Here is a 13200-nt window from a genome sequence, read left to right on the forward strand (position 1 = left end):
AATGAAATAATGAAAAAAAAAAAAAAAAAAAAAAAAACGTATTATTTTAATACTTAATAAGCTTTTAATACTTATATTATATATTATTCTATTGTATCATCCTAATTAGAAAATCATTTTTAGTATCTTAGTAATGTAAGATATTAACATACTTATGTTGGTTGAAAAATAGAAACTGAAATATATAGATAAAAAAGTTGAGTATTATTATTATCAACTTGTCTATGTTGAATGTAGAATTAGAAGATTTTTTCTGTTTTGTTTTGTTTCTATCTTAGTTGAGGATGGATGATTGTTTAAAAGCAAGGAAATTTGTAATTCTTTCCTTGTTTGCATTATTTTACACAATTAATTAATTTATTACTTTCAAGAATTCTAAAACAGTAAGTCCACAGACCGAAGTAGAAACAATTTATTTCAACCTGGGCCTAAATTTATTGTAGTTCACGGTTGTTAAAGTTGGATTTGAACTTGAAATCTAATTATGAAATTTTAATATTTAAAGTGAAGGAATCTCAATCAACGAAAATTTATTGTGTTCGAACAGCTTCCAAATATAATTATTATGGTAAAAAAATTGTGTTATTTGTGCTTTTATGACAGATTCCATTAATAAAATTAAGCATTAAAAGTACTTTTCCAAACTTTCCAACCATCGAATACTATATGATATAGTCCCATAAGTTCTGGTTTAATAATTATTAAAGAAAACTGTCGATTCTCCCAACCTTTAGTACCTCATCATAAAACAATAGTTATTTCAATATATAATAGCATTGCATTTAAAAGACCCCAATCGGCCACATGTTATACAAAACAAATATTTTCTATACACTACACCACAGATTTTATTTCTAAAACCACAACATCAAATTGGTCATCAATTATATCATTAAGAATAACAGCCGTAAATTCATCAATATTCATTTATCATTCATTCATAATCTGCTCTTAGAAGAGGTTTTTAATGGTGCCAAGCAATGCCACGCAGGAAATAAAAAATTCAACGAACTGTTGATAAGTCTTGTAACTGTGCGTGTACAAACACCCACACACACACATACATGTACATAAAAACAAAGCTAACCTTCGCTAATGACCTGCAAAGTGATCTAGATTCCCAATCGCATATTTCAAAAAATACTACAAAGACTTCACTTCAGCATTACAAAGCAGCAAAACAAATGGAACCACCTCTCAATTTCAAAAAGAGAGAAAAACGCTTTACAGTTTGTACACCAGGAGTGTACAAATATGGCAGACTAAAACACCAACTCCACGTTTGGGACCAAATGGGGTGAGTCGCCCCCCCACGCAGCCTTTCTCGTGAAAATTGACAGGAGCTATAGTTTTATAGCCTCTTATGGATGGCTCTACTACACCAATACTTCATTCAGGTGCTAAAAAAACACTAGTTTCTAGTACAAGGATGCGAGGTCGAACAGTTTAAGTGGCATGACACGCAAACATGCCGACATGAGAGAAGCAGGAAGAAGCCAATACTAGAAGATCTGATCGCATTTAACACTGCTACAAAAACCACCCTATTCCTCCCAATATCTAATGTACAAAACGAAACACCAGCTGGGTGCTTCCGTGGATTATCATGTGTAATCGTCATCGTGCATTAAAAGTTCATACCTGGTCCCATTCAAACGGGCTAGTACCTCATCCCAGTTTTGGATCTGCTCTCTCAATGGGCGTGTGTGAATCTTCACTTGCTGGCTTTCTAGCTTCCGCGGTGGCACCCCGAGAAATGTTTGGATCTCAGTCAAGCGCTGCACATTTGAACACGTTGTTTATAAGTTTATGAGGTTAACCCACTTGGTGTAGCGAATGCAGAGAGAAACCTTCACCAATTCTGGAGTTGGCTGAGAAGAGAGCACCCACCTGTGAGTCCATTACCAGGTCTTCGTAGTAGACAAGTCGGCTGCGAGTTTTGTTAAAGAGGCGTTGGGCGTCGCTGGCCATTTTCTCAACTCGCTGTAAATTCTCTGGCAAATGGTTCACGTCTATGACTGGCCTGTACTCTGCCAGTTTCAACGCCTGTAACAACCAACAGAAGCTGGCTTATTAGAAGTTAGCAATGAGAATACATCCACTTCCGCAACCGGATGCTACAAATGTGACTTTAAAAATGAGAGGAGGGGTATTCACCTCCTCAACTGAGTGAACATGCGACTTGTGAGTGCCATTCAGGATCTTCGCACGCTGATCATATGAGTTCGCCATGATTGAGATTAACCGCTTCAACACGTTCCGTCGAAGTAGCAGAATGACAGAAACACCCATCCTCTCAAAGTAGTCTAAAACCTCCCTATTGTATTCCATCGGACCCTGCAGCAAAACGAGCATCACACATCGACACAGAAATTTTAAAAAGGTGGAAAAGAAGCAAAGTAAAAAAGTTGCGCTCATTGCAACATTTGAATCAAAAACATGGAGTTGTTTCAATGAAATGTCTACCTGATTTAGCATCCACTTGAAACCCACAGCTGCGGTGCATTCATTCTTCGAAGCACTGTTCAGCCAGTCCAAGTTGAAGACCTTGTCCATGTTTCTAGCAATGGAGGAAAAATTATCTCTCCGTTCCCTGACTGAGAAAATTTCGCCATGGGAACTAATATTTGGGTGGTTGTTGAGAAGCGTCTCGAACCACCCACTACCTGACCTTTGCATTGATAATATTACAAAATAGTGTACAGGGGTGCATGTGCACTCATTCCTGAAGTGCAAAACAGAGTGAAATGTGAGGAAACTCCCAAAAAGCACGACCATGAAACCAAGTGGATGGATAATGGAATGCATTGACAAGGATTTGGTATTAAGTACTAGTTTTGAAGGCATACCTCTCGTATGTATGTGGAAGTGGATAGTGTTGGTAAAAATCCAGATGATCACGTCGAGGACAAGAATCATCTTCTCGTCTCACATCTTTCAGAACTAACTCCTCCACAGGCTCATACGAAAATTGCCTTCTGTCCAAGCCCACCATACACATGTATACACCAAAGCCTCCGACAACTACCAAGACAAGCAGCCTCCACACCGTTGATACCTTTCTCCATTCCTTCGCATTCCATATATCCTGCCCCACCACTCTCAAAAATCAACCCTCATTTCGGTAGTGACCGAAGATGAAATCGAATCAAGTATTTGTTTAAACTTGTGAAGTTAGATACAGTATTTTCTACCGCTTCTGCTGCCATGGTAAGAAGCATTATACCTTCATATTGGCAGCATAGAAGTCATATCTTCCTTCGAGTTTCGTGTCTACATGACTTCCCGCTGTCTGCGCATCGAACAAACCCTTTTTCCTCAGTTTTTTTCTAGGATGATTCTTTCAAGTTGCAGATCGGTTCCTCAGCTAGACCATTTCACAAATCGCATGAGTTTGTCCAAACCAACAATTAAAGCCCCGTCTTACAAATACAATATTTGAGGAGAATTCTCGACTGTGCTCACCTGGTGGTATCCATTGGTAGCAGGAGCTCCGCCGGGACGTAACGATGGCGAGAAATGCAGTGGAAGGCATGTCTTTTTGTCCACCATAAGACCGATTTTGTTACAACACTTACTTGAAATCACACGAACATCCGATTCACAGGGAATTGTATGCTAGACCACCAGCTCCTTCGTTCGCACGGTCGTAATAGCCTCTCATAAATTAAAGGCCTCATTCAGCTACGGGTGCCTATTAATTCGCCCACTGATTTGTCTCCACAGGTGTTCAAGCTTGAAATATATCGTGCTTCATGAGCCAAAAATCTGCATAACTCACAATAATGAAAAATTGACTTGCACGGATTCAAGGTTCTGTGAAGGGATGCACACAAAATCACTTCGTCTCGTGACACGCGGGCGCTGCCAATAACTACCAAAAACAGTCACAGAAGAACTTATTACGCAATCGATCAAGGAAAGAGTGCCAGCAAGGCAAACAGGACTTTATAGAATGGTTTCATGAAATATAGCTTGGAGCCTAGACTTTGAAGGAAAATAGCCGACGCAGAGCTGATTGAAGATTAGGGCGGCCATGTCCCTTACACTGACATCAAAATACAATCCGACATAACATATTCGCATGACCTAATCGCTTGACCTAAAGATCGAAATAATGAAAGACGACGGAACCAAGGTCCCAAGGAGGATAGCTATCAGCACAGCGGATTCATTTTCCTGTGATTGACAGCTGGAAATGTTTCCTACAGCTTAGGAAATGGAGCAAGATTTGAACAGACTATCTCGTGACACCATCCACCACACCGACGGACAAAAATGATGCTTAACGGCATTCCGAAGAGCGGCATGGCCAAGTGCATGTAATAATCTAGAAACATGTCGTGCAAGCGAGCTGCACAAACCTAATATCTCACATGAGATGGAGCAACAATTTCTCATCGGAACGGTGTTCGAGGTTGCTCGCGTTAGGAGTGATTTAGCTATCAATTCACACTGCCCAACAGCTCCATCGGGCGCACCCCAAGCTTGAGACTGACAACATGACTAGTCGGGGACGAAGTGCGGATCACAGACATCAGCGAGGGTAGGCGATCGAAACCAAAACTCTAGGAGGGTGCCAAGAAAACCAGTGCATTCCAAGAAAGTGACACCCCCAGTAGGCGCAAATGCACCGCAGCGGATTCAAGGGGAATCCGTTGCAATAGAAAAACAACTCCGCACCTTAATATTTCCAACACCACTTCACCATCTCTCTCCGCTGCAACCCCACACGCACACAAAAAAAAAAAAAAAAAAAAAAAAAAAAAGCAAACAAAAACAAAAACAAAACAAAATCAAAATCAAAATCAAAAAAATTAAAACTTCCTGTTTTGCCACTCCAACACACTATCCACAATCGAAACCCACGGAAAACCCAACCTTGAGACATGAAGCTGCAGGAAACGTACCGGGAACCTCCACCACAGCTCCCCCCGCAACTATCCCGTCACCAAACACCCGTCGCACCCACCTCCCAATTTCTCCCCACGCTTCAACTCCTCCTAGACCTCCAAGACAAGTGATTAACGGGCAGGCGAGAATCCGGCGAACGGAGTAATCATGACAAGGATCGCGTCACACAATTCAGAATAGAAATCTAGACATTGAGCACCAGTCCATCGGAAGGAGTGTATCGGCCACCCAGCCATGATTAGAAAGCCCGAAGAACGGCTGTGGAATCGCTGGCGAGAGCCGGGAGTAGTTAAGGGGCGTTGAAAAAGTTTGCCAACGTCGTCAAAAGGGGGCGAGGAGGACGAGACATGTAAAGTAGGGGGGAGGAGGGGGGAGACTAAGAACTAGGGAACTGGGTAACAAACGACGCAGTGAGGGCACGACGTCATGGGTCATGAACGAGAAGAGGCCACCATAGCCAGCGCAGCAGCATCAGGTGCGCCAAAGTTGTTGCTGCTCCCGAAGCACTGCGAGTGATCCCGGCGCTGGCGACTCGTGGATTGCTCTGCGTTGTTGTGCCCTCCCTCACTCACTCCAATGCACGTCGTATTGTGATGGATGAAGTTCCGTCGTGCATCGTCGACATTCATTCGCATTGATTCATTCATCCGTCGCTTCCACATGGACAGGAGGGGCCATTTTTATTTCCTTTTGTTTTATTGCTTGTTGATGTGGGTTTTCTTGAATATAACGTTTTAATGTAGTTTTGTGGTTCATGAGAGCGAGACATTTGTTGTTCTTGCTCAACTTGGAGGATTGCTTTTGAACTGATGCCTTGGCATTTATGCTGAAAAGTAATTTTTTTATTTTTTGTTGTTTAGGTTTGCAAAAATGTCAAAACATTGTGTTGACGAAGTTATAAATTATTGTAAGAGCATATCAACAGTTATGTGTTTGTTTTCAGTAGCTTATTGTAATATGACATATGTTTAATCACGAATTACATTGTCTAGATAATTATTATTGGAATATTCTGAAAACACTATCAATATTTTCAATCTAATTTTGACTTTGAATTATGGTTCTTATTATATTTATTACTTTAATATCAAATTTGATATATACTTATCCAATTGTATTTTATGGCTTTATCTTATCTTAGCCTTCAACTCTTTTGTCCTTGCAAGCCTTTGTCAAATTAACTGTTTGAATAATTATAACATGAAAGACAATGTTTATGCTATTGTTATTATTTGTCAATGCCAAATAAATAGTTTTTTAAAATCGTATTTGAAATTTCATACTTTTTTTTTTTTTTTTTTTTTTTTTGCAGGGGTGTGCATGCAAGAGTGTGACCATGCAAAAAAAGAAGGGGGGGGGGGTTTCTTATTTTGTTACAAATTTAAATAAAATAATTTAAATAAAACAATCCATACTTCTTTAGATTCTTGCAAGATTGGTTGTAGATGTTGCATGTGCATGTGTATGTATATGGATAAATATATATATATATATATATATATATACACACTAAAAACATGTTAAATATGATTCATTTAAAAATATTTATGTCTTAAGCTGATAAGATAGATAATTTATTTGGTTTATGCCATTGAATAAACTCATAATTTAATACTCTTAAGTTCTCACAAACTGATTAATGAATTTATGAATTACTAAAAAAGGAAATTAATGAGTTGAAATAAGATACAATCAATGCATTGCAACCAACAAAATCTTTTTGTGATGAGAATATAATGATGATGATGATTTTAATTTAGTTTTTTTTTAGTTTTTTAATCTTTTATTTTCTTTTCTTTTCTTTTTACTGCTATGGAAGGAATTAATTATTCAATAGTAGTATTTCAGTTTAGTATATTCTAAAATATGGTTGAATCATGCACATTAAACTGTATTATTCTCAAAAACACATAATAATTTTTTTTTAATATTTTTTAAAAATCAATCCATTTCTATTTTGAAAATGACAAGAAAATTTGATAGTTTTAAAAAATTCTTAAACAATATGTATTAATGGGTTCGTTTTGACGTTTAAATGACAAGTCATGAAAATACTTAATCAATAAGAGGTACAAATTTAATTAGATGAGGTATTCAAAACTTAGTAGTAGAAAATAATTGACAAAGAAGCATGAGTAAATGTATATTTAATCAACACAATTTTAGAGTTCAAAGTGGAAAAAATGTTAATGTTTGGTACAATTTGTATGTAGAGAGAGGTAGTTGGTGTGGGATTCACACTTATCACATTCAAAGCTTCTTGGAACAAGGTCTATGCAAAAAAAAGCTACATATGCCTTGAGCCATCTTTCATAATTTTTTGTATAAATGGATTTTAAAAATATCCCTTTGTATGTGGTAGAGATTTTATACAAAAAAATAAATAAATAAATAAAAACAAAACAAAAACATACACACATGTTGAACACTCTATCATTAGCAAATCTTGTTAGAAATTGATACTAGTGCATTTAATTGGATTGCCACCTTCTAATGAGCATTTTATAATTTTTGGTAATGGGGTTTTAATTTTAATAACAGAAAAGTGTACACAAAGATAAAATCAAATTGTGTGTGTGTGTGTGTGTTTTTTTTTTTTTTTTTTTTTTTTTTTTAATCTTATTTTTGATATAATCATCAAAAACATCGTCAGCAAAAAGAACATCTCCCTTGAGCTACCAAGTTGTAATATTCATAACTCTCCAATTAAGAAAGAATTGCTCCACGTGGAAGGAATGTTTGATGATAGAGTGTAGCCACACAACTTGACAATGAAGAGCAAAGGAAATCAGAAAAGAGCAATGGATTGAGGCAATCGCACAAAGAGAAGCTCCGCAAGGAAACGGGACAACGAAGAGAAACGTCACAAAAAAGGAGCAAAACTGCACAAGAGAGGGGAACTCTTGTGGCAGCAAGAAGACGACGCGCCGGGCCCAAAAACACAAACGGAGTCGTGGGTCACTGGATCGCCAAACCCTAATTCCACGTCCAAGTCGCAGCCACCGTCTCGCAGGACTCTGTGATCTCGCGCCATGGCCAGTACATCTGCAGGCTCACCTTTCCATTTGCGTGCTGTGCCGCGCCAACGCTGCGAGTGGATTCACCACTCGCCGGACCCGCCATGTTGAACACTATCAGGCTGCTGGCCCTCCGCAGCCCCGCCATGGTCCTTCTCCGACGTCTCCCAGTGCCGGAGCTCGGGCTGGGTTCGAATAGCGCCGTGCAGCTGCAGCAGAGCCGGGGAGGGAGATGCTTTGCTGCTGTGCGGGCCGTCTGGCAGCAGGATGTGTTGTGGACTGAAGCTCCCGTGGCTGACGTTGGCATTGCCTGTGAGGAATATCATCACTTCGTGTTGGATATCAGTGGTTATCGGGAATTGATGGAGGAGCACACTAAAGCTGGTCAGTTTGTCCAGGTGAATTCCTAGTCAGCTGCGCTCATACTGCCTTCTTTGGTCTTGTCTGGGATGGGGCGTCGGTTTGTTAGCTGGAGCGGGTGGATTTCTTGAACATTAACGGTGGAACATGATGTGAGAGATTTTAGGGTGTAAGTGGGAGCTTCATGGATAGGAACAGGGTCGCTGGAAGTAGTTGGAGTGGTTTTCCTGTTTTCGTAATTCTGACAGAGCATAAGATCGGGGAGTCTACTGCATTAGTTCCAGTCTACTTAGGATTTTCTAGGTTTTTTTAATTGGACTTCTTGAATCGTAGATTTGCTTCCACTGAGGAGGGTCTTCTCGTGGTGTGGCAGCTTCGCGACAGGTCCTCGTGCAGTTTGAGCTTTAGTTATGGAAGCTTTGGGTGAGTCTTGAAACAACTGATTGGATTCTATCTTTTGAAAATCCGATTTCAAGAGGGAATACATGCGTGGAGAGGGTTATCAAAATAAAATAAAATGATAATGTGCGATATACATCGTATTCCTTATCGTCAGTGTGATTATCGGTGTGTCTTACAGGCTGTGCTCTAATCTCTACTGTTTCGTTTGCTGTGTTATGTACTTTCTTGCTTGCCCAGGTCAAAGTTGGCAATAGCAAGCCGGTATTTCTCGCTATAGCATCACCCCCCTAAGGTAGCCGCGTCTTGGTCAATTGAGTTTTTGATTGAGTCCGTGGAGGGCACTACAGCCGGTATGCTGTGTGGCTTAGAAAGAGGAGACAAGGTTGAGATTAGTCAGGTGATGGGTAATGGCTTTAGCAAGTTGATCAAGTTGCACCTGCCGAGAAATACCCCACGATACTGCTCTTCGCTACTGGTTCTGGAATTAGGTTGGTCTCTTGGAAATTCTCGCGGCTTCGTGAAACCCATTTGCATTGGTTTCGATTATGTTCCTTAGGCATGCTTTGACAGTCACGTATTTTGAAGCAGCGTAGATAACAAATCTAGCAGCAGGTCATTGTTACGTACTGTCCAATCCGCTCGCTATTAGAAGCAGGGTTTGACGCCCACAAACGAAAAGATGTGCGTCTATACTGTGGTGCCCGCAACCTAGATCGAATGTCATATCAGGTATTGTCTAGTGGCTTCCTATTGAACTATACGGATATGTCGCCTGGAGATTCTTTGGTTGTTGCGTGCCGGAACTGAGTAGAGCATAGTTCTATTTCCTGCTGTGTCCTGTATTTTTAATCTTATGTGGTGCTCTGCATCTAAAGGATAGGTTTAAGGACTGGTAGGCATCAGGAGTCCAGGTAGTACCTGTATTGTCTCAGCCCAATGGTACCTGGAATGGGGCTCAAGGTTATGTTCAGGTAATGTTTTGTTCTTTATAATTTCTCAAGAATGTGGGTTTGCATATGATCGAATTCACTCTGGGTTGTGACCGCACTGCAATTGTGGTAGATATTCACTAAAGTGTTTTCATACCTGCCACTTTATATCAATACCTTTCACCCATGGAACCGACTTAGCTTCTTGTACATGTTCACACGTGTATCTGTACTGAGTATTGCATTTGGTCGTGGTGTCATGTTATTTCAGGCAGCCTTTTCCGACTCAAGGGGGGTTTAGTTGGGTCTCAAACTGGTGCAGTGTTATGTGGACATAGGCAAATGGCACTGGTATTCATTCCTACACATCGTAAGACTGTGGTGCTTTCCTTTGAGCGTGTGGTAAAAAGCATGTGAAAGGTTGAAGAAGTGTCAACTTGATATTAAGACACGCTTACCGATCTACAATCTAGTTAGCATGTTTAATTACTTTTTGGATACGAGGCGTGGCATTTTTTTGCTGATCCGTAAAATGGTTTGTTCAGGATGTGACTGACATTCTTGTGTCTGATGGAGTACTCAAGGAAAAAATCCTTCTGAATTTTTTAGACCTTCTTGGCATGAGGTAAGGATATAAATCCATCTTTTGTGTTTTGTTTCACGTTGTTGTGATTCAACCCGTACGTCAATTTGGGTTCGATTAGTGTCCCATGTATTTTTGCTATGATACTTTTAGTAACCTCAAGCAAGCATAGCTTCACCACCTTGCGTTGCTCCCTCCATATTTCTAATCAATCTTGCTGTAGTAGTGCAGATGGCGAAGAATGTTGTTTTTTAAAGCATGTGAATTTCAGTCCTTATGTTAAATAATAATAGCAGAGCATCGTTCCAACACAAATACATGGCTGTGGCTAGATGTCGTCTGCATTGTATCTGTATCCCGATGATTACAATTTTAGTAATCCTAAACATGCACAGCTGGTCCATGCTACAATGCTCCCTTCCTGTAAAATAGGTCAGGTGAAGCGTTGTAGATGGCGACTGCTGTTAGTGAGCGCATGTGGATTCCAGGCATAGCCAGCTGAGGGAGCTGTACATGTTAATGATTTTAATCGCAATTGGAAGCATCGCCATGCTCTAATCTGTAGCTGAATTAATTTCAATAATAAAAAATAATAATTAGCGTCATTTTAATTATCTAAGTTAATCGAATGAGCTATTTTTTAATAATTAATTTGTTCGATTCTACTGTACTCGTGTATTGCTTGGTGTTTTACTCATGTCCCACCAGTTGCTCCAGTGTTCTCATCAATCTACTTGTGAGTTGTCAAGGTTGACAGAGCTGGAGATCAAATTTCGACTCTATCCTGAATGGCTTGATGCTGTTGTTCTTCTCAACCAATATTTAAGAAGTTTCAATTCATTTTTCACCTCTCAATGGATCATGTAAGGTTCGGTAACTAGATTATTGTTGTAGCGTTTTCTACTCACCTTGTATTGCCACATGAAGTTAAGTGAACTCAAATTATCAAGAAAGCCCAGTTGATAGTTTAGCCCTTCTTTTTCCCAGTTTTTAGAATCTTATCATATTGCTCTGCATTTCTCTAGCTGAATCTTTTCTTTGAGTTTTTGTAGAGAAGAAAATTGAGCAATCAAATCTAGCAGTTCAGGAATTAGGCGGCGTGTGGATATGTGGGTGTATTTGTAATGTCAAATTGATGGGAGTTGATTATGAGTGTGTACTTGCAACGATTGACACGCAAAGCTCAGACTTGCAGACATAAGTGATTTTAAACAGTCAAGTTGTTGCGTTGTTCTTTTGGCGCGTGATCTACTGGAGTATTGACTACATTAGTTGGGGGAGGCTAGGCACATGTCTTGTGTACCCCTTGGAACTCAAGGTTAGCTCACGCATACAGCAAGACATGTATTGAAAAAAAAGTTGTATTTTACATTAACGCATTATTCTTTCACATCAGAGTACTGCCACGTAATCCATGTTAATCCCTTATTCTGCTATCTGTGCGATGGGAGTGTCCTTTTCTTGATTATTCTGTGGTCAGCATATGTACACTTCTACTAAAACCATGAACTCCACATCGACAAACAGAGTTTTGCCTTTTTCTCTCGGATCCATCAGCCTGAAAACGTGGTGGAGGTTGCAGGTTCTAACTTTATTGTCGACGTTGTGAATCTTAAGATTCACGTCCCTTGTGTGCTTCAGGTTGGACAAGCTAAAACGTGTCATCAAAACTTCATGAACATATTCTGAATCTTATGATATGAGCGGCAGTGTCCCAAAATAAAAATTCCTCTGCTCAAATTGAGACAATACGTGGGAATCTTAGATCCAGAAAGTAAGTGCCGCACTGCAAAATCGAACTTTTTCAAATTAGTTTCGAGGAGCAGGAACAACCTAAGGGTTCGTACAAGTGTCCTGGTCTATTTGAAGAGATTTTGCCCACTTATATGACATCAAACAATTTGATTGGGAAAGCATAGCGTTGTGTAACTCAAGGGATTGAAACCTCTGCGTTGGAGTGACTGATTACTCTATCCTGCACATCAATGATTATCATCGAGGAGTAGACAATTCAATTTTACCTCTTCTCCTATACTCTGTCTACGTGACAATCTAGAGATCCAGTTGGTGAAGTACTACAGACAACCGTGTGCGTGTCCCTCCAGTTGTGCATCTTACGTCTCAGGCGGAAGGTGATCTGTTACACCGGATTATTCACCCTGTTAAACTACGCAGACGTGGACATGCTAGAGGCACTAGGCTCGGCACTCCACAAAGTGCTGGGAAACGAACCATTGGCTTCCTCTGTGCTTTTCCAGCTGAACCATCGTCCCAATGAGTCAGCGTTTGCCGTGCCGCAATGAGGCATTGTGCACGGAACATCTCAGCTTAAGTCCTCTGTTCATTGAACTGTCTGAACTCACACAGTTATCACAGCTTCCCTCTAGATCTGACCACGAGCCCCCATTCACCGAATCTTAGAGCCAACGTCACGCAACTAGCGTCCATGCTCACTGGCTGTTCGCACACAGATCTTCCCACACCACCACAATTCACTGGGTAGAAGTGATATGAAACAAAGAAGGATTACATGCTGGAGTTGCAATTGCTCTGCATCTTGCTGATGATCGATGAAACGTTCGTCGACTGCAAGCAGCTCATGCTACTAGTCAGCAACTGGGTCCAGGTGATGGGCAAAGTCCAAGTTTGCTCAGATGGGTATTACATCTTTTGAAGGAAATTAGCATGATATTGTTGTTACATACGCCAGAGAAACGAGACTTGGGTACAGAAGTAAACAAATTTGTAGCTTTCGTTGGCAACTTCTAGTGAGATCGATGGGCAATTGAGAGCAATATGTTCTCACCATGATGAATCCAACTGATGCAACAATCCAGCTGTGTTTTCTAGTTTCATGCATTCTTTTGCTTCTTCTCTCAGTCTGATGTGCGTGTAAGGAGCTATCTAACCTCACATATCCATAATACTTTGCAAAGGTTTTATATGCCAATATTTTTTAGTATGTGTATTTATAGAATTTCAAATAGTTATTTGA

At 40.1% G+C, this 13200-nt stretch overlaps 1 protein-coding gene and 1 pseudogene across 2 annotated transcripts; one reads left to right on the top strand and one right to left on the bottom strand.

Moving 5' to 3' along the window:
- Positions 1-1177: 1177 nt before the first annotated feature.
- On the bottom strand, positions 1178-5450 carry LOC112277614 (uncharacterized). The gene is made up of 8 exons (XM_024510158.3): positions 4911-5450; positions 3466-3768; positions 3227-3292; positions 2850-3088; positions 2467-2725; positions 2158-2337; positions 1891-2046; positions 1178-1778 (listed from the first exon to the last, which is right to left on the bottom strand). Exons 2-8 carry the CDS (start codon positions 3550-3552, stop codon positions 1605-1607), a joined length of 1161 nt encoding a protein of 386 aa, XP_024365926.1. The 5' UTR covers positions 3553-3768; positions 4911-5450; the 3' UTR covers positions 1178-1604.
- Positions 5451-7589: 2139 nt separating this feature from the next.
- On the top strand, positions 7590-11595 carry LOC112277359 (fruit protein pKIWI502-like; annotated as a pseudogene). Its single transcript, XR_016500843.1, has 7 exons — positions 7590-8329; positions 8931-9180; positions 9322-9422; positions 9569-9653; positions 9894-9973; positions 10168-10247; positions 10955-11595. The product of XR_016500843.1 is annotated as a fruit protein pKIWI502-like (transcript).
- Positions 11596-13200: the final 1605 nt, after the last annotated feature.

This window comes from Physcomitrium patens, chromosome 25 (assembly GCF_059467195.1).
Source record: "Physcomitrium patens ecotype Gransden chromosome 25, ASM5946719v1, whole genome shotgun sequence".
Lineage (NCBI taxonomy): Eukaryota > Viridiplantae > Streptophyta > Bryopsida > Funariales > Funariaceae > Physcomitrium > Physcomitrium patens.